This window comes from Vitis vinifera, chromosome 2, assembly GCF_030704535.1.
Source record: "Vitis vinifera cultivar Pinot Noir 40024 chromosome 2, ASM3070453v1".
In the NCBI taxonomy this organism is placed as follows: Eukaryota; Viridiplantae; Streptophyta; class Magnoliopsida; order Vitales; family Vitaceae; genus Vitis; species Vitis vinifera.
In genome coordinates this window covers 7,637,002-7,659,401 of record NC_081806.1, presented here as the reverse complement: position 1 = coordinate 7,659,401, position 22,400 = coordinate 7,637,002, and the positions used below count along the sequence as shown (strand labels likewise).

The window sequence follows — 22,400 nt, the reverse complement described above, 5'->3', positions numbered from 1 at the left end:
TGATTCTAGCTGATTCTATGTACATAAGCTGCATGGGGTTCTCTAAAAAGGGGTTCCCGTTTGCATATGCCAATGTTGCTTTTCTTCAGACACATTCAATTCTAGCATGGAGGGTAGAAGAATAATCAAATATTTATGTTTGTTCTTTCTTCTTCGGGGCAGTAATATTTGGTATGTATTTCTTTGCAACTATTTGATTCTGATCAACTCTCATCTTCATCATATTCTTCTACGGTAAAGCTGCTAATTCCTACTTTGAAAGAAGAGAACATGTTTATTATTGCATTGAGAACTGCGCTGAAGATCTTCCTCAAATCTTTATTATTTGTGTACTTGAATACCATGCCTTACTGCAAGACTAGTACAAATCAGAGAAAAAAGGACTAGAGTCTAGAAGGTATTCCACCAGCCACTACCAGCGTCTCTCCAGTGATATAAGAAGCATCGTCGGAAGCCAGGAAGGCCGTGGCTGCAGCCATATCCTTGGTGGTTCCAAGCCTGTTTAGTAGAGTTTTATCCTCAATGCCCTTCTTCTGCATGAAAGAATAAAATAAATTGAAATATCCAAACCCATAGCTAGTCCTTGACAAACTCCAGTATTGAAAGCTAGACACCTGAGTACCAGGCCAGAAATGCACTTACAATCTCAGCATTTTTCGTGAGGAATTCGGCAAAGTGTGTTGGTACAAAACCAGGCGCAGCACAATTTACACGAGTGTCTGGGCCCATCTCAGCTGCAAGGGCCTAAAGGCAGATCAAAGCAAAGTAAGAAACATCTTATCAGCCAGCTAAAACAAATGTAGAACTCATAAAAAGTTGCAAGAATTACAAGGCATAGAACAAGTTCACAAATCATTCAATGACACTGCCACACTGGAAGTAGATTTTCATGGTTTGAGCACATGCAAAAGCAAACACCTGATCTAAAACAAGACAGGTGTTTTTGGTAAACACCTGATCTAATTATGTACTTACAGTCGAGACTGGAAACTATAGGGTCCGCATGTTACCCACGGACCAACAATTTCATTTCTTACAGTCTTTCCTGGTAACGGATGATTTCATTTTCATTTTAAATAAAGAAATTAAAATTAATTTTTTAAACTAAATTTTATATGGCAAGACAAGATCCGAATCCGTCTTGATTTTTCAAAAATTCAAAACCCGTCAAAGAGATTTTCGTCAAATGTGATGCCATCCTTCCAAACAATATTAATTTTCTTGAGTAGATTCATGTCGTCAACTTTCTTTTTTTCAGATTGCAGAAGGGGGGATATGAAGAAAACGTCAAACCAAAGTTTCCCAGTAACCATTTCACGAATTCTTTTATTCCCCCACAATTTTCCTTTCCGGGAAAGTCCCTGGGAAACTTCACAAGTCCCCCGTTAACGTTATAATATATTTTTTGTGTCTTCTAGAAGCACATTGAAAATTCAAAATAAGGAATACGCAAGACCTAAGAAAATCCACAGCTATAAATTATTGAAAATGATGTGACTTTTTTTATTGAAGATAGGGTGATGTAGATAAAGAAGGGCAGGTGGGTGGAGGCTAACTTGGGGGAGGCATAAGTGATAGGGACCCACTTCTAACAAAATACCACATTATAAAATTCATGATATCAGGTTCAATGGATAGAATTATTATTGTCTCTTTGTTATCAGAGATCCCATCTTATCCTATCCTTTAAAATAGATATTTTCTTTTGTTTAAAAATAATTAAATTTTTACCATACCATAGTTTATGTTGGAGTTGGGTTTGGGTGATGAAGTGGTTTAACCCGACCTAACCCAACCCAACAAATCAAAGATCTAGGGGAAGGGGTTCTGAGAATTGGAACTACTAGAAATTGCTCAAAAATCACCCCATTAAATATATAAATCAAAAAAATTCTTTCTCTTAAACTCTTTAAACTCTTTTTTTTTTTTGAAAAGAAAGATAAAAAGAACTTATGAAGAAAAGTTCGTTGAATTTTGAGTTAGAAATGAAATGGTTCTCGAAATAATTAAATGATGAAACAATTTTTTACTCGATTTTGAATTTTTCAAAAGGTAATCTAAAGATTTTCAATAATATAAATTTATTTTTCGTAGTTTTTAATTTATCGTTTTGTAAAAAACAAATAAGAGTGTAAATAAAGTTGGTTTGGTTGATTTTTAAATTAAATTAATTTTTATTTTCTTATTTTTAATAATAATAATAATAAATAAAAATATCTTTCGATCAAATAAGTTATAAAAAACTATAATATTTTAATCATTTATAAAAGACATTTATTTTAATATAGTTAAATATTTTGAAATTTTTTTTTTTTTAAAAAAAAAGGTTAAATGAAGCGGTATGGGATGAGTATGAGAAATTTGCATACTCACGCCGCCCCTCCCCCGCTCCATTTAATTCTTTTAATGAGACATGGATGAAAAATATTTTGAATAAATAGGGCAGGATTGGGATGATGACCTATCATGAAACCATCCCGTTGTCATCCCTACTAGAAATGTATCAATTTACATAAATCTCTTATTGTTTTAGGGGTGACAATTCATGTTGGTGAATTGTGTTTGTGATGTGTCAAAACTCATGCATTGGACTAAATAGGTCAACTTAAGCACAAATCAAATAATAATCAAATTAAAATATAAACCAAACACGCTAATTACTAAACATGTAATATATTATATAACTCATTTAATAGTTAAGTCCCATTTAATAATCAAGTCGGACTAGATCTTTGTTTCAACCAATATAATTAACATCTCAACCTAACATGTTTATTAGTCGATTGACCTATTTATTCAAAATCAAATTTTAAATCAATCAAATATAAGTTAAATTGGTTATGATTATAATTTGATTAATCAACACGGTTATTAAATAGGTCATTTTGGGTCAAATTCATGTCATATAGGTTAATAAAAAAAATAATCTATTTATTAAATAAGTTATATAGGTCAACACGAATTTAATCAAATAATATTATAATCAATCTAAATTTACAAAAAATGTGTCAAATTCGAATAGTATTGATAAATTGTTTTAAATTTTATCACCGCTAATTTTTCTCAAGATTCAACACAAGAATGACACACAAAATTTATCAATAACACTCTCTTAACATCATAACAATGATATTTTGAGAATGATTCACGGACTTCTAGAACCGCAAAACATTCGAGTTTCATGCTCTTTATGGATTCTCTTTGGAGTCTCTCCAAAGAGTTGCTTAGTAGCAATGAGTTTGCTTAGTCCCAATTAACTATAGTAGCAAATTGAAATTTTCTTAAATTATGGATCACATAATTTATTCAACTCAATTCCTTCGATAATACATGGTTATCATGGCCTTTCAGTTCTCCAACTTCATATGATTTATTGTACTTTTGCCATCAAGTTTTCTACCAAGTACAAATTTTATGTACTCCTCCCTGCTTACAGATTTATAGATTGCACCTTTCTCCTTTGTAAGCTCTGGCAAAGGACCAATGATTGCCCCAGCATTCGGAGAACAGAATGTTGCAATGGAGAGTCGTTCCTTTTCTGGGTCCACCACTGCTCTATGCTCTATGCTCTTATATTCCCCATTGCTCATTATCTGCTCACAAATGAAATTAACCATTCAAGAATTTCATTTGTCAACTTTCAGTCTGCCAATAAACAACAATACGAGATTTGCCTGTTTGGTTTAACAATATAATGTTATTTAAGAGAATTTAGGATTAGTTACCTCAATAGCGTCACCAATGTTGACGATAAACGCACCAGGGACAGGCCTAATTGGTATCCATTTACCATTTCTCTTAATTTGCAAGCCTTGCACTTCATTGACTTGAACAAGTAGGGTAAGTCCTCCGAAATCTGAGTGGGGAGTGAGACCTATTACCTTGCTTGCATGCACACAAGGCGGATAGTAATTCATTCTCACTGCTTGTCTTCCAACGTCAAACATATTTGTGAGCTGCTCAGGATTTATCAAAAGGTTCTTAGCCATCAACTTCAGAAGGCAGTTTGAAACTTTTACAAGCTCCAATGAGTACTTTTCCAAAGTTCCCCTGACATACAAAAGGAAACTTAAGCAAAGTGCCAACGAGTGGGTATATTTTTTCACTATTAAGCTCATTTTTGTGCTCAATGTTCTTTCACATTTTAAAAAATTATATGAAGCGTAATAGTTTTTCAAGGACAACAGTCATCAACAAGAATTCATTCAATCAGAGTAGTTAACCTATTTACCTGAAAGAAGTGGGTTCTTCAGGCCAGAACCTCATATTTCTTTCAGAGGCTGGCAGGGATTGAAGAAAGTGCATATCAGCCCAATCAAGCTTCTGGTCTTCGGAAACAACAAAGTTTTGGCCATAACCTTCAACCCCATTTGGTAGTTTCGCATATGCATTCTTCTCCTTTAGTGGCAATTTAAAGAATTCTTGAACATCTGCCTTCATTTTCTCAATTACTTCTTCGGCTGCCCCATGATTTATTAACTGTTTGATGATAATATGCTCAATTTAGAATAAGACAGTAACCCATTGAGGTATAAGGTAAAACCATCCAACAAACTCAGCTTCAAGTTCAGCTACATCTGTGACTTAAATGACTTAAAATTTCAACAATAACTGAGAATAATACAGAAGAATCACTTTAGAGGGTGATGATCATATATCAGATGTATGATCATTTTTTAGGCCTTTGAATTGAAGAGAATTAATCATAACCTCCCAATCTTTACTTTAGAAATTATCATTTTGTACATACCATATCATGGATAAATGGTAGAAAATTCCTAGATTGTAATAGTCTCTATCTGTTCTACCTTTGGGGTTCCATACAAAACCCTAACCAAAACCTTCAGTCCTCAAAACAAATCTATAATCCAAAACAAAATCCCTGCATATGCATATGTATTCTTACCCAATCCCTCCCTTCTTAAAAACCCAGAAAAGAATTGTTTACAAGAATCTATATACAATAGCTGTTGAAAATGAAATTATTCATTAAACCAAGAGAAATTCCAAGAAAAAAAAAAAAAGCATAGAAGCAGCCCAAAAGAGGAACTTGATAAAAATCCCAAGAGATAATAAACCCGGTTCAAACATATAAAAATAATTATACCTGAAAGAAACCCCATTCTTTACAGGCCAAGTGAAGTTTACTCATTTCATCATCATCAACCAGGAGCTTCCTCATATCTACGGTGGGAATTTGAAGAGACTCATCCACCAAAACTTCTTCTGAGAGGAGTTCCGGCCGTAGGTACCGGAGTGGCACATCACCGGAGTAGCTGGAAGCAAGAGCTTGGACATTTGCAACTGGAAGCGAACCCACCATTTTTTGTCTTCTCTTGGTGCCACTTTCTCTTTGCTCAGCTTCTTGCTCTGTACTCTGTGGCCTTTTATTTGCATTTTTTCTTTTCCTTTTGAGAACGATGTTTACCAAAAACTGACGTGTCGCTTGTTGACATTTTATATTTTAGACACAAATGTCGTGAACTTTAAAAACACGTGCGTAAAAACGAAACTTAAAAATTCTATTAATTTAATAAAGGATTAATCCATTAAAAGGATGAAAAAATTTTAAATTTGTAAAACTAATATATCCCGTTTTGAACTTGAAGAGTAATCTAATTTTGACATAAATACCCTTTAACACTTCTATTATTTATAAGTGTGTTTTTTTTAAAAAAAAATAATTATTTTACAAGAAAAAAATAAAGACATTTTTTTTTCTAAATCGATTATTTTTTAAATTAAAAATAAATGAAGGGTTAGTTTTATAAAGTGGAAATGATTCCACCTCTTTTAATAGATTATCCTTTTAATAAAATGATACATACAATTTTTTTTTTTTTCATAATAAATAAGCATCAATTCATGTGTACTAAGCATGTGGTCTACTGTAACCCATACAATGCCATTTTGAGTTTGTAAACTTGTTTTTTTTCCCTTTATATCATGGTGGTTGTTCAACAAAAACCTTTTTAGTAATTATAAAGCTAACTTCACATCCATTTGGTAAAATTTTCACCTTTTATGAGTTAGATCTATTTATAACCTTTTGCTGCTTTAAATCGATTAGCTTTACCATCAAGTTTATACTTTATCTAATAAATCCATTTGACACTTACAGGTTTTTTAGTCAAAATCCATTAGTTCATTGCATGTGGACTCCTCATGAACTAATGCCCATAATCTAATAGGTTAGTGTTATTAACCCATCAAGATTACTTTTTCAATCTTTAAGTTACAAATCCTCCTATTATGTGATCAATTGAATATTTTAACTCATAAAAAACATATGTCAAATTCCACTTCAGGGGTGTTTGGTACGTCGGAATAGGGAATAGAAATAATATTTTGTTTCCTTTCCTATTTCTTAATGAAATGGAATGAATTTGATGATCCCATTTCTAGCATTTGGATGAACTTAGGAATGCAAGATTGGAATGATTATTTGTTTCCATTCCAATGTTTGATAATAATAGGAATGAAAATGAAAAAGAAATAAATTTATAATAATATCCTTACATATAATTTAAAATATTTTTTTATTTTTACTTGTATTTTAAAAAAATAAAATTTGAGAGGTTTTTTGTTATTAAATAATAAGACTAAAAACATATAAATATACTCAATAAATAAAAAATTAACCATAAAGTTGGGCCCATATAGATCAATAGCAGCTGGAATAAAAAAATTAATCAATGTTGGTTTCTCGGTGCTTAATGGTTTGTTTATTGTTAAATAGTAATGATATGAAGAGATCTTCACTGTGGCCCATGCTAAAGTTCCAAAATGAGCCGGAAACGCAGCAGATTTTTTGCGAGACGGCAGAATCCATAGCTTTAACTAGGAAAGGAAGACGCCGATAATAATAAACAAAGGGGAAAAAAAAACCAAAAGTTTTGTTTTTGTTTGTTTTTTTCTTTTTATTTTTTTCCTAACCATTAAAAATTTTCAATATTGTAAACACGTGAAATCGAAAAATCTTTTTCCAACCATTTTAATTTTTCTCTCCAGATTCCATTAATACAAGATAAAGAAACATCAAAGATTCCAAACATAAATTTATAAAAAAAAAAAAATAATCGATTTATAGAGAAGAAGAAACACATATAAAGAAGTAGAAGAAGAAAGAGAAAATAAGGTAAACCTGATCGAAGATGTAGAAGGGGGTTTTCAGAACCTAGTTGTAGCAAACAATGACGAATCCTAGATCCAACAATCAAAATGTACATCCAAAACCCTATAAATTATAAATTGATTTTTTTTTTTTAAATATCGTGGAAGGTTTAATTGATTCAATTTGGAAGAATCACTTGTTGCAGAGAATTGGATGATGAATGGGTCTCTAGCTTTGCAAAGAAGATAAGAAGTGGATGATGAATGGATCTCTACCTTTGCAAAGAAGATAAACATCGGGTTTAAAGAACAAGATAAGAGGGTAAAATAGTAATTTAAGTTATTTTATATTATCAAATAGGTTTAATGAATCAGAATACCACCTACTTTTAATGAATGCAAATCCGACTCATAAGTTGGATTTGATTTCTGCCGAAATAATTTTTTATTTCATTTTCACCTTCTTAACATTTATCCAAACATAGGAATAAGGGAGAAAATGAATGAGATGTCTATTCTCACTCCCTATTCCCGTGTACCAAACACCCCCTTAAGGAATTACTATGACTACAAATTTTATGAACACATGTCCTTTAGATCACTCATGGGAGAAAATTGTCTTAATCCCATGAGATATTATGGTGCCTCTATTGAGAATATCTATCATTACCATCTTCTATCAATAATGACTCAATCTATAGGGGTATATCATCACATTAGGATCTCATTCATAGGTTAAGACCTCATTTTGATTTCACCATAGGTTCAATATCTTCTCAAGGTTGAGGGTTCATGTAATACAGTGGCCTAGTGAATCATAATAATCTAATAGTTTTACGTCATAATTTAATGTAGGTTATATCCAATGTGTAACCATTCACACTAGTACACTCAACATGAGAAATTCATCCCGACAACCAAGACAAGTTATCCTCCAATTAGGAGATAGTGCACTACAACCTTTACTACATTGTCTAAATCCATGAACTGACTGTAAGCTACTTATCAATGTACTATCTCCTCTATTGGATTACTCAAATCCATAAACCGATTATGAACTACTTATTATCTTGCAAGGAGTCCATAACTTGTATCTTCTATGAAACTCTTAATACACCAAAGTCATGTACAATGCAAATGATATAGGTCTGAATACTCAAATCAATATTAGTGCAAATGATGGATAGAAATGTGGAAGCTCATATTCTACTTTGTTGCTTCATGTCTTGTTTTTAAAAGCTCCAACCCAACATTGGATTTTTGACTTCTTAAGCTTTAAAACCATAGGTAGTTGGCTTTAAAAGACAATCTAAAAGTACTCCAAAATTTAGCTCAAATTCATGTATTATGTTGTTGCCTTTAGTTTGAGTTTCAAATTTCATTTTAAACTTGTTACACTTGCTTCAAACCTCCTCACTCTTAGTTGTTTGCCCTCTACCTCATGTTATAATATTAATTTCCCGTATTTCATGCCCATGACTTGCTTATTTTGTCTTTTCTTGGATCTATTCATGCTTCACAAATCTAAAGTAGTATTTTATTTATACATAATTGGCTTTTTCCTCTTCCTTGGTTGAAAATGAACCTTGTATTTACTATTATTTTCCTCCCTTAAAGCCATGATTAATTTTAAAATAAAAGTTAGATCTATAACTAGGGCCTTACAATTTCAAAGTGTGACTAATGTCTTGCTTCATTCTTAATATCAAAAGCATTACATGTTCCCTTTGGATTTTGATGTGCCCGAGTAGAGAACTTGTTTTTGTCCTGTGGTAAGCTTAAAGTGATTTGACTTAAGACATTCCAAATGTTTGAAGTAACCTACGATGTTTAAGCATTTATTTTTAGCCGATTTTCATTAAACTTGCTTTATTGTTGCATGAATTGCCTTATTAAGTTCTCCAACCTTGGGTTAATGATAAAGATAAAGATTGCTATAGAAATTTCTTAGTAGACCACCACTTTGATTGGCTTGGAATTGATTTCCTTACTACTAAAACGTGCCATTGTTGTTTCTACTCCATGAAAAATTTGCATGTTCTCCAATTTAGATAAATAGTACATGAGAAAAATGAGTTGTTCATGAGTAGTGCATAGCTTCCAATGACATTTGCATGCTTTGGAAGCATATCATATACTAAAAGTAGAGTAAGAAGGAGACCTCTATTCCACAAACTTGTAAATCATACATGGTTGAGTGATCCTTTGTACCTCTCAAAATCCTTTACTTTCTAAATCATCTAACCTCTTTACAATAGTAGCAATTTTTGCTCGGAAATCTAAACCATTTGAGAGTGTTTACACTCTAATGGCTCTTGGCTTGTTCACCCCTTTGTCCCTTAATTGTTCTTAGATGATCAAGTCGTCTTAACTTCTGGATACTTTTGCAACATAATTATAGAGAAATTGGAATCCTTTTTCAAGACTCTAATTCATGAAATCCCTACCATGCATCATTCAAGGAGTTGCTTCATCGGAAGAGACATACCCTTGTAAAGGTAGGACACTAACATCTAGTCATCAAAGCTATGGTGAGGGTAGGCTATGACTATCTCCTTGAATATCTCCCATTGGACAAAAATTTCTCGTTCTTCATGCTCTATAGTTTGAAATTTCCTTCTTTAGTGCATTGATCTTGTGAGGTGGAAAGAACTTTTATAAGAAAACAAGCTATAATTTATTGCAAGTTTTGATGTTGCAGGGCCTTAGACTATTCAATCAAGTCTTGGATTTATTTTTCAAAGTTAATGAGAAGAGCTTCATATGCAAAACTCAATCAAGTCTTAGATTTATTTTTCAAAGCTATGTGTATCTCCTTCACATCCTAATAGGAGTATGGGGTTCTCATTCTCCTAAATATTGGCAACAAAGGAACTGTGGTCTGGTTGTGACAAAATTTTGATTCTAAGGAATTGCAAATCTCCTTCCCACTTTACTTGCGCAAGTCACTGCCACTATATGCACTTGAAAAACCACCCTCAATTTATACCACATTCATTTTTTAGAAGCAATTATGATTGTAAAGAAATTTTATTTGGTAGTAATTATGTTCCTAAAAATCTTCATAAAGAAGTGTGGTGTGAAAAAACAAAATCAGTTTCAACATTAAATATCTATCAATGGTCAATTTTGATATAACGATAAATTTGATTTTTTTCGAATCATTTGGTGGAACAAATTTGATTGTAAAATTTTTTTATTGGGTAGTAGTTATGTTTCTCAAAATCATCATAAAGAAGTATGGTACAAAAAATGTAAGTTTCCAAACTAACCTAACTATGCAACATTAAATTTCTACTAGTAGTCAATTTCGATACAAAAATAAATTTGATTCTTTTGAATGATGAAGTGGAACAATTCTAATTGCAAAGAATTTGTATTGGGTAGTGGTAAATTTTCTCAAAACCATCATAAAGATTTGTTGTGCAAAAAAAAGAAAAAAAGAAAAAAAAATAGATTGCTTCAAAATATTAGTTAGACTTTGCTAAATTAAATTTCTATTGTTGATTAATTGCTATGTAACAATAAATTTGATTCTTTTGAATGATGAAGTAGAGCAATTGTGGTTGTCAAGAAATTAGATTAGGTAGAATTTATGTTCCTCAAGATCACTATGAGCAAGTATCATGAGAAAAAAAAATCAATTTACTTCAAAATTTTAAATAATTAAAAACACAAGTGATTAACTTGATTCTTGATACCAAATGTTAAAAATTTTCATTTTGATGTTTAATATCAGACTTAAAAATGACATTTAGCATATGTAGAAGAAAACATATCTTGATATATAATGTTGACTTTAATATGGTTTAAAAATCCCCAAGTAACCCTCTTGATATTCACTCTTGATCTTCACTCATTTGTTCATTTTGTATGCAATTCTTAGTGATGGGGATGGAAAGTACTTTAAAAAATTGTGAGTCAAGAAAAGGACTAAGAGCCTGGATGTATAGTGCTTTATGGTTCTTTCCACAATGAATGATCTTGATCTTCGCTCCCTCACTCTTTTTTTATGCAATCCTTAATGATGGGAATGAAAAGTGCTTTAAAAAATTGTGAGTCAAGAAAAGCACCAAGAGCCTCGATATAGTGTGCTTTATGGTTCTTCTCACCATGAACCAAAATTTAGGTTCTTCAGATCTTATTCTTCGTAATAAATTTTGGAATTTGACCTTTTAAGTTATTTATTCTAGGATGAATCTAAGTAATGCCATAAAAATACATGAATGTAAACCACAAACATGCATGTATGAATTCATGAATCTTATGGTAAGAAACTTGGTTTTACCAAGGTAAAGTTAATGTAGTAATTAAGGTAATTTTTTTTTTTTCCAATACCCTCTTGATGTGTCTTGATGATATAAAGAGTTTTTGACACAAAAATTTCATAATTTTCTTATTCTAATACTTGTTAAAAAGAGATTTTCAATACCAAGCAGGATACCTAGCAAGAGGATGAATATGTGCAATTTAAAACTTTTGGCTAGAGATGCATCAATTTACATCAATCCCTTGTTGTTTTTAAGGGTGACAACAATTCATGTTAGTGAATCATGTTTGTGCTGTGTCAAAACTCATGCACTTGCCTAAATAGGTCAACTTAAGCACAAATCAAATAATTATCAGATTAAAATATAAACCAAACACATTAATTATTGAACAGGTAATATGTCATATAACTCATTTAATAGTTAAGTAATATTTAATAATCAAGTTGAGTTAGATCTTGTTTCAACTAATACAATTAACATCTCAACCTAACATGCTTATTAACCAATTGACCTATTTATTCGAAATCAAATTTTAAATGAGTCAACTATAAGTTAAATAAGTTATGATTATAATTAGGTTAATTAACACAATTATTAGATATATTAATTTGGGTCAAATTCATGGCATGCAGATTGACAAAAAAAAAAAAAAAAAAGTTTATTAAACGAGTTATGTTGATCAATAGGAATTTAATCAAATAATATAATGGTAATGAATGAGTTGTTTTCAATTTTTTCAAGTAATTGAAGGGTTCAAATCCTCTTAGTGTCAATTTTTTTTAAGGCCCTCATTATATTCAACCTAAGCCTTCAAAAAATGTGCCAAATTCGAATAGTGTTGATAAATTGTATCAATTTTTTTCACAACTAATTGTTCTTAAGATTCAAATCATGAATGACACAAAATTTATAGACAACACTCTCTTAACATCATAACAATGATATTTTTAGAACGATTCATCTATTTAGTGCCATTCAACTTCACTTAATATATATATATATATATATCTAATTAACAATCTGAATAAATAGATTCATACGAGAACTAATTGAATCACAAACCATGCCTATCCATACAAGCAATGAAATTAAGAGAAACTAAGAAAACAGGAGACAATAGCTAAAGGTAAGCAATATAAAGTTGAATATCCTATTAAGGAATAGAAAAATGGTACAAGACATTTATTTTGCACAAAATGCCCAATCCTCCCGGACCTACTCGTCAGGGACTTCTAGAACCACAAAACATTCGAGTTTCATGGTCTTTATGGATTCTCTTTGGAGTCTCTCCAAAGAGTCACTTAGTAGCAATGAGTTTGCTTAGTCCCAATTAACTATAGTAGCAAATTGAAATTTCTTAAATTACCCTGGATCACGTAATTTATTCAACTCGATTCTTTTGACAATACATGGTTATCCTTTCAGTTCTCCAACTTCATAAGATTTATTGCACTTTTGCGAACAGGTTTCCTACTTAGTACAAATTTTATATACTCCTCCCTGCTTACAGATTTATAGATTGCACCTTTCTCCTTTGTAAGCTCTGGTAAAGGACCAATGATTGCACCAGCACCCGGAGAACAGAATATTGCAATGGAGAGCCGTTCCTTTTCTGGGTCCACCACTGCTCTATGCTCTATGCTCTTATATTCCCCATTGCTCATTATCTGCTCACAAATGAAATTAAGCATACAAGAATCTCATTTGTCAATTTTCAGTCTGCCAATAAACAACAATACAAGATATGCCTGTTTGTTTTAACAATATAATGCCATTTAAGAGGATTTAAGGTTAGTTACCTCAATAACGTCACCAATGTTGACGATAAATGCACCAGGGACAGGACTAATTGGTATCCATTTACCATTTTTCTTAATTTGCAAGCCTTGCACTTCATTGAGTTGAACAAGTAGGGTAAGTCCTCCGGGATCTGAGTGGGGAGTGAAACCTATTACCTTGCTTGCATGCACACAAGGTGGATAGTAATTCATTCTCACTGATTGTCTTCCATCCTCAAACATATTTGTGAACTGCTCAGGATTTATCTCAAGGTTCTTGGCCATCAACTTCAGAAGGCAGTTTGAAACTTTTACAAGCTCCGATGAGTATTTGACCAAAGTTTCCCTGACATACAAGAGGAAACTTAAGCAAAGTGCCAACAAGTGGGTATATTTTCTTCACTATTAAGTTCTATTTTTGTGCTCAATATTCTTTCACATTTTGAAAAATTATATGAAGTATAATCGTTACTCAAGGACAACAGTCATCAACAAGAAGTCATTTAATCAGAGTAGTTAACCCATTTACCTGAAAGAAGTGGGTTCATCAGGCCAGAACCTCATATTTCTTTCAGAGGCTGGAAGGCATTGAAGAAAGAGCATATCAGCCCAATCAAGCTTCTGGTCTTCGGAAACAACAAAGTTTTGGCCATAACCGTCAACACCACTTGGTAGTTTCGCATATTCGTTCTTCTTCTTTTGTGGCAATTTAAAGAATTCTTGAACATCTGCCTTCATTTTCTCAATTACTTCTGCTACCTCATGGTTTATTAACTGTTTGATGACAATATGCTCAATTTAGAATAAGACAGTAACCCACTAAGTTATAAGGTAAAACCATCCAACAAACTCAGCTTCAAGTTCAGCTACACCTGTGACTTAAATGACTTCTAAAATTTCAACAATTACAGAGAATAATAAAGAAGCATCACTTTAGAGGGTGATGCTCATATATCAGATGTATGATCATTTGTGAGGCATTTGAATAGAAGAGAATTAATCAAAACCTCCCAATCTTTACTTTAGAAAATATCATTTTGGAGATACCATATCATGGATAAATGGTAGAAAATTCTTAGATTGTAACAGTCTCTATCTGTTCTACCTTTGGGGTTCCGTACAAAACCCCAACCCAAACCTTCAGTCCTCAAAACAAATCTATAATCCAAAACAAAATCCCTGCATATGCATATGTATTCTAACCCAATCCCTGCCTTCTTAAAAACCCAGAAAAGAATTGTTTACAAGAATCTATATACAATAGCTGTTGAAAATGAAATTATTCATTGAACAAAGAGAAATTCAAAGAAAAAAAAAAGCATAGAAGCAGCCCAAAAGAGGAACTTGATAAAAATCCCAAGAGATAATAAACCCGGTTCAAACATATAAAAATAATTATACCTGAAAGAAACCCCATTCTTTACAGGCCAAGTGAAGTTTACCCATTTCATCATCATCAACCAAGAGCTTCCTCATATCTATGGTGGGAATTGGAAGAGACTCATCCACCAGAACTTCTTCTGCGTGGAGCTCCGGCCTGAGATATCGGAGTGGCACATCACCGGAGTAGCTGGAAGCAAGGGCTTGGACATTTGCCACTAGAACTGAACCTCCCAACTCTCTGCTAATCTCTCCACCCACCATTTTTTTTTTTTTTGGTCTCCTGTCGATGCCACTTTCTCTTTGCTCAGCTGCGTGCTCTGTACTCTGTAGTATTGCCTTTTATTTGCATTTTTTTATTCCTTTGAAAACGATGTTTACCAAAACCTGACGTGTCGCTTGTTGAGATTTTATATTTTAGACACAAAAGTCGTGAACTTTAAAAACACGTGCGTAAAAACGACGCTGATATTTTAAACTCAAAAGTCGTGAAGTCGTGAACTTTAAAAACACGTGCGTAAAAGGAAACTTAAAAATTCTATTAATTTAATAAAGGATTAATCCATTAAAAGAATGAAAAGATTTTAAATTTGTAAAATTAATATTTCTCATTTTGAAATTGAAGTGTAACCCAATTTTGATATAAGTACCCTTCAACACTTCTATTATTTATGAGTGTGTTTTAAAATAACTGATTATTTTTATAAGAAAAAAGATGAGGATTTTTTTTTACAAAACCAGTATTTTTTAGATTAAAAAAAGTTGAAGGATTAATTTTACAAAGTGATGATGTTTTCATCTCTTTTAATGGATTATCCATTTAATAAAATGATACATACAAATTCTTATTATTTCGTAATAAATAAGCATAAATTCATGTGTACTAAAGCATGTGATGTCTATTTTAACCCATGCAATGCCTTTTTGAGTTTGTAAACTTGTTTCTTTTGTCCTTCTTTAATATATCGTGGTGGTTGTTTAACAAAAGCCTTTTTTATTAAGTATACCATTAAGAAAAGTTAACTTCACATCCATTTGTTAATTTTTCCACCTTTTATAAGTTAGATTTATTTATAACCTTTTGCTACTTTAAATCGATCAGTTTTACCATTTGGTTTATACTTTGTCTAATAAATCCATTTAACAACTACAGACTTCTTTTCAACTAGTAGATTAATTAACTATTGTATATTGTTCTTCTATATTAATTGAATTTCTTCATTTGTTACTCTAATTTCCTTTTAATCATTATAGAGTAGACTACACTCTAGTATAGTAGACCCCCCATTTTGTTCATTTAGCACATGTCTTTAAGTTCACTTCCAATGCTCCATAATAGTTCCTCGTGACCCATTGCCACTCATACTACTTACCTTTTTTAGTCACTTTGGAGACTTTGATTGAGGGGTTTATCCGATTTCATATTATGACATTGGCTGCCTTTCAAATTTAGATTAGGCTTCACTTAGGTGCACTTTAGGTTAGACTTAGTTAGGCCCACTTAGTCTCACCCTAGGCCCGTATAGGTATACTCAACCCATTAGGCACCACCTTAGGCTCATTTAGACACTTTAAGCCCGTCTAGGTTCACTTAAGCCCATTTAGACACCTTATGTCCGTCTAGGTTCACTTAGACCCATTTAGACATCTTACGCTCGCCTAGGTTCACTTAGGCACACTTGGCCCAGTAGACATTTTTAACGTGACTTGTATGGTTGCATGACTCATTTATCTCATTTACTTATTTGTTTATTTATTATTATTATCAATCACTTTTATCTCATCATTTGTTATATTTTTAATTTATTTATTTATTTTAATTTATTTTTATTGTTATCAGTCATTTTTATTTATTTAGTTATTTTGTTTTTTTATTATTTTGTTCATTATCTTGTTATTTATTCATTTATCTATTATTATTATTTTATCATTCTCCAATTTATTTATTATTTTATTCATTTATTTAATTTAATAATTTGAAGTTTTTATAGAAAAATCCACCAATTGAAAAGTTTTTAGAAAAGGTAGGACTCTTTACGTGATAGGCATGAATTGGTTTTTTTTTAAATTTAAAAAGAATTTTTTGGCAGATGAGACAGAGAATTTGAAGGAAGAAGACTCCTCAGGTAAAGGGGTTGCCAATTGCTACAAAAAGCACGGGCAGATGGGTTTTTCAAGAGACTAAAAGATATAGGGAGAAGTTTTCAAAGCAAAGACTTTCAGCACATATTGAAAGGGGACAGATAGAGAAAGGGGAACAGGAAACCGAGGGTCGTGAGGAGTAAAGAAGAAGAAAAGAGGGGATCTTTTAGTTTGCATCTTCTTAGAGCATTTTTTGAGGAATCTTATAAATTATGCATGCTATCCAAGTACGCTCTCTATCACTTACTTCTCGGAATTTTATGAACATGCATGTTGTTGTGAGCTATATCTATGTTTGATTCCATCCTTGGGTGCTTAGATGTATGTTAGATTTGTTTGGATAAAATGCATGTTGTGCACTATATTTCTATACTAACCATTGATATCTTGTGATAGCGCTTAAGAATCAGTCCAGGTACAAACCCTAAATCTTCTTTATGATTTGTGATTGATTTTCTTGTTTGACATGCTATTTTTGAAATCACCTAGCCTACCTAGGTATCTATAATCAACCAATTAATTGTCTCATTTCCTTCAACTTAGTCAATAGAGACCTTTGTAGGGCTTAGAGGGGTGCTACCTTTTAAAGGTACATTCCCAATAGGTAACCTGATCCTTGAACCAAGACTCGGGTTTTTCAAGACTTGCTTTTCCAAAATTATGGAGTCGTTTCTTTAGGGTTTTCTTTCTTGTTTTATTTTCCATTTTAAAATAAAATAAAATAAGTGGCGACTCCAACTTATCCAAAACTAATTTTTCACCAATAAAAATGAGTCTCGCCATTTAGTGGAGACACACATGAAAAATGTGGGTCCACAAGTATCTTATGAAATTACAATGAGTTAAAGTTCAAGTTTGTGACCTACTATTCATTGCATGTGAACTCCCCATGAACTAATGTCCAGAATCTAACAGGTTAGTGTTATTAACTCATCAAGATTACTTTTTCAATTCTTAAGTTACAAATTCTCCTATTATGTGATCAATTGAATATTTTAACTCATAAAAATCATATGTCAAATTCCACTTAAGGAATTACTATGACCACAAATTTTATGAACACATGTCCTTTAGATCACTCATAGGGACAAATTGTCTCAATCCCATGAGATATCATGGTGTCTCTATTGAGAATATTTATTGCTACCATCCTCCATCAATAATGACTCAATCTGTAAGGATATATCATCACATTAGGATCTCATCCATAGGTTAAAACATCATCTTGATTTCATCATAGACTCAATATCTTTTCAATGTTGAAAGTTCATGCAATACAGTGGCCTAATGAATCATGATAACCTAATAGTTTTAAGTCATAATTCAATGTAGGTTCTATCCAATGTGTAACCATTCACACTAGTGCACTCACCATGAGAAACTCATCCTGACGACCAAGACAAGTCATTCTCCAATTAGGAAATAGTGCACTACAACCTCTACTAGGTCTAAATCTATGAACTGATTGTAAACTACTTATCAATGTACTACCTCCTCTATTGGATTACTCAAATCCATAAATCGACTACGAACTACTTATCATCTTGTAAGGAATCCATAACTTGTATCTTTTATGAAACTCCTAATGCACCTAAGTCATGTACAATGCAAATGATATAGGTCTGAATACTCAAATTAATATTAGTACAAATTTACTTCATGTCTTGTTTTTAAAAGCTTCATCCCAACATTGGATTGTTGACTTCTTAAGTTTTAAAACCATAGGTAGTTGGCTTTAAAAGACAATCTAAAAGTACTCCAAAATTTAGCTCAAATTCATGTATTATGTTGCTGCCATTAGTTTGAGTTTCAAATTTCATTTTAAACTTGTTGCACTTGCTTCAAACCTCCTTACTCTTAGTTGTTTGCCCTCTACCTCATGTTATAATATTAATTTCCTATATTTCATGCCCATGACTTGCTTATTTTGTCTTTTCTTGGATTTATTCATGTTTCACAAATCTAGAGTCTTTTACTTATACATAATTGAGTTTTTCCTCTTCCTTGGTTGAAAATGAACCTTATATTTACCATTATTTTCCTCCCTTCAAGCCATGATTAATTTTAAAATAAAAGTTAGATCTATAACTAGGGTCTTACCATTTCTAAGTGTGACTAATGTCTTGCTTCATTCTTAATCTCAAAAGCTTTACATGTTCCCTTTGGATTTTAATGTGCCTGAGTAGAGAACTTGTTTTTGTCCTATGGTAAGCTTAAAGTGATCTGACCTAAGGCATTCCAAATGTTTGAAGCAACCTACGATGTTTAAGCATTTATTTTTAGCTGATTTTCATTAAACTTGCTTTGTTGTTGCATGAATTGCCTTATTAAGTTCTCCAACCTTGAGTTAATGATAAAGATTAAGATTGCTATAGAAATTTCTTAGTTGACCATCACTTTGATTGGCTTGGAATTGATTTCCTTACTACTAAAACTTGTCATTGTTGTTTCCATGAAAAATTCGCATGTTCACCAATTTAGATAACAAGTATATGAGAAAAAAGAGTTGTTCATGAGTAGTGCATAGCTTCCAATGACATTTGCATGCTTCGGAAGCATATCATATACTAAAAGTAGAGTAAGAAGGAGACCTCTATTCCGCAAACTTGTAAATCATACATGGTTGAGTGATCCTTTGTACCTCTCAAAATCCTTTACTTTCTAAATCATCTAACCTCTTTACAAGAGTAGCAATTTTTGCTTGGAAATCTAATCCATTTGAGAGTGTTTACACTCTAATGGCTCTTGGCTTGTTCACCCCTTTGTCCCTTAATTGTTCTTAGATGACCAAGTCTTGTTAACTTCTTGATACTTTGGCAACATAATTATCGAGAAATTGGAATCCTTCTTCAAGACTCTAATTCATGAAATCCCTACCATGCATCATTCAAAGAGTTGCTTCATCGGAAAAGACATACCCTTGTAAAGGTAGGACACCAACATCTAGTCATCAAAGCTATGGTGAGGGTATGCTATGACTATCTCCTTGAATATCTCCCATTGGACAAAACATTTCTCGTTCTTCATGCTCTAAAGTTTGAAATTTCCTTCTTTAGTGCATTGATCTTGTGAGGTGGAAAGAACTTTTATAAGAAAACAAGTTATAATTTATTGCAAATTTTGATGTTGTGGGGCCTTAGACTATTCAATCAAGTCTTGGATTTATTTTTCAAAGTTATGTGTATCTCCTTCACATCCTAATAGGAGTATGGGGTTCTCATTCTCATTCTCATTCCTCCTAAATATTGGAAACAAGGAACTATGGTCTGATTGTGACATAATTTTGATTCTAAGGAATTGCAAATCTCCTTCCCACTCGACTTGCACAAGTCACTGCCATTATATGCACCATAAAAACGACCCTCAATTTATACCACATTCATCTTTTAGGAGCAATTATGATTGTAAAGAAATTTTATTTGGTAGTAATTATGTTCCTCAAAGTCATCATAAAGAAGTGTGGTGTGAAAAAACAAAATCAGTTTCCTTCCAAATTTGAGTTAGACTATGCAACATTAAATATCTATCAATGGTCAATTTCGATATAACGATAAATTTGATTTTTTCGAATCATTTGGTGGAACAAATTTGAATGTAAATTTTTTTTATTGGGTAGTAGTTATGTTTCTCAAAATCATCATAAAGAAGTATGGTACAAAAAATATAAGTTTCCAAGCTAAGCTAACTATGCAACATTAAATTTCTACTAGTAGTCAATTTCGATACAAAAATAAATTTGATTCTTTTGAATGATCAAGTGGAACAATTCTAATTGCAAAGAATTTTTATTGGGTAGTGGTAAATTTTCTCAAAACCATCATAAAGATTTGTTGTGCAAAAAAAAAATAAAAAATAGATTGCTTCAAAATATTAGTTAGACTTTGCTAAATTAAATTTCTATTGTTGATTAATTGCTATGTAACAATAAATTTGATTCTTTTGAATGATGAGGTGGAGCAATTTTGGTTGTCAAGAAATTAGATTAGGTAGAATTTATGTTCCTCAAGATCACTATGAACAAGTATCATGAGAAAAAAAAAATCAATTTACTTCAAAATTTTAAATAATTAAACACACAAGTGATTAACTTGATTCTTGATACCAAATGTTAAAAATTTTCATTTTGATGTTTAATATCAAACTTAAAAATGACATTTAGCATATGTAGAAGAAAACATATCTTGATATATAATGTTGACTTTAATATGGTTTGAAAATCTCCAAGTAACCGTCTTGATCTTCACTCATTTGTTCTTTTTGTATGCAATTCTCAGTGATGGGGATGGAAAGTACTTAAAAAAATTGAGTCAAGAAAAGGACTAAGAGCCTGGATGTATAGTGCTTTATGGTTCTTTCCATAATGAATGATCTTGATCTTCACTTCCTCACTCTTTTTTTATGCAATCCTTAATGATGGGAATGAAAAGTGCTTTAAAAAATTATGAGTCAAGAAAAGCGCACCAAGAGCCTGGATATAGTGTGTTTTATGGTTCTCCTCATCATGAACCAAAATTTAGGTTCTTCAAATCTTATTCTTCGTAATAAATTTTGGAATTTGACCTTTTAAGTTATTTATTTTAGGATGAATCTAAGTAATGCCATAAACATACATGAATGTGAACCACAAACATGCATGTATGAATTCATGAATCTTATGGTAAGAAACTTGGTTTTAGCAAGGTAAAGTTAATATAGTAATTAAGGTAATTTTTTTTTTTCCAATACCCTCTTGATGTGTCTTGATAATATAAAGAGTTTTTGACACAAAAATTTCATAATTTTCTTATTCTAATACTTGTTAAAAAGAGATTTTCAATACCAAGTAGGAAACATAGCAAGAGGATGAATATGTGCAATTTAAAACTTTTGGCTAGAGATGTATCAATTTACATCAATCCCTTGTTGTTTTTAGGGGTGATAACAACTCATGTTAGTGAATCATGTTTGTGGAGTGTCAAAACTCATGCACTTGCCTAAATAGGTCAACTTAAGCACGAATCAAATAATTATCAGATTAAAATATAAACCAAACACATTAATTATTGAACAGGTAATATGTCATGTAACTCATTTAATAGTTAAGTCATATTTAATAATCAAGTCGAGTTTGATCTTGTTTCAACTAATATGATTAACATCTCAACCTAACATGCTTATTAGCCAATTGAGCTATTTATTCGAAATCAAATTTTAAATGACTCAAATATAAGTTAAATAGGTTATGATTATAATCGGGTTAATTAACACAATTATTAGATAGATTAATTTGGGTCAAATTTAATCAAATAATATAGTGGTAATGAATGAGTTGTTTTCAATTTTTTCTAGTAATTGAAGGGTTCAGATCCTCTTAGTGTCAATTTTTTTTTTCAAGTCCCTCATTATATTCAACCTAAGCCTACAAAAAATGTGTCAGATTCGAGTAGTGTTGATAAATTGTATCAAATTTTTTCACAACTAATTTTTCTTAAGATTCAACACATGAATGACACAAAATTTATAGACAACACTCTCTTAACATCATAACAATGATATTTTTAGAATGATTCATCTATTTAGTGCCATTCAACTTCACTTAAAATATACATATATATATATATGTCTAATTAACAATCTGAATAAATAGATTCATATGAGAACTAATTGAATCACAAACCATGCCTATCCATACAAGCAATGATATTAAGAGAAATCTAGAAAGATAGGAGACAATAGC

General features: G+C 31.7%; 3 protein-coding genes across 3 annotated transcripts; all 3 read right to left on the bottom strand.

The window, feature by feature from the left end:
• Positions 1 to 251: 251 nt before the first annotated feature.
• Positions 252 to 755, bottom strand: LOC100266107 (short-chain dehydrogenase/reductase SDRA). Its single transcript, XM_002279347.5, has 2 exons — positions 643 to 755; positions 252 to 533 (listed from the first exon to the last, which is right to left on the bottom strand). The coding sequence occupies exons 1-2, from the start codon at positions 727 to 729 to the stop codon at positions 384 to 386; spliced, it is 237 nt and encodes a 78-aa protein (XP_002279383.2). The 5' UTR covers positions 730 to 755; the 3' UTR covers positions 252 to 383.
• Positions 756 to 3,276: 2,521 nt separating this feature from the next.
• LOC100245473 (S-norcoclaurine synthase 1) lies at positions 3,277 to 5,361 on the bottom strand. Its single transcript, XM_010665785.3, has 4 exons — positions 5,108 to 5,361; positions 4,232 to 4,479; positions 3,726 to 4,050; positions 3,277 to 3,593 (listed from the first exon to the last, which is right to left on the bottom strand). Exons 1-4 carry the CDS (start codon positions 5,321 to 5,323, stop codon positions 3,348 to 3,350), a joined length of 1,035 nt encoding a protein of 344 aa, XP_010664087.1. The 5' UTR covers positions 5,324 to 5,361; the 3' UTR covers positions 3,277 to 3,347.
• Positions 5,362 to 12,511: 7,150 nt separating this feature from the next.
• LOC100260905 (S-norcoclaurine synthase 1) lies at positions 12,512 to 14,873 on the bottom strand. The gene is made up of 4 exons (XM_002279368.5): positions 14,564 to 14,873; positions 13,692 to 13,936; positions 13,184 to 13,508; positions 12,512 to 13,051 (listed from the first exon to the last, which is right to left on the bottom strand). The coding sequence occupies exons 1-4, from the start codon at positions 14,804 to 14,806 to the stop codon at positions 12,806 to 12,808; spliced, it is 1,059 nt and encodes a 352-aa protein (XP_002279404.1). The 5' UTR covers positions 14,807 to 14,873; the 3' UTR covers positions 12,512 to 12,805.
• Positions 14,874 to 22,400: the final 7,527 nt, after the last annotated feature.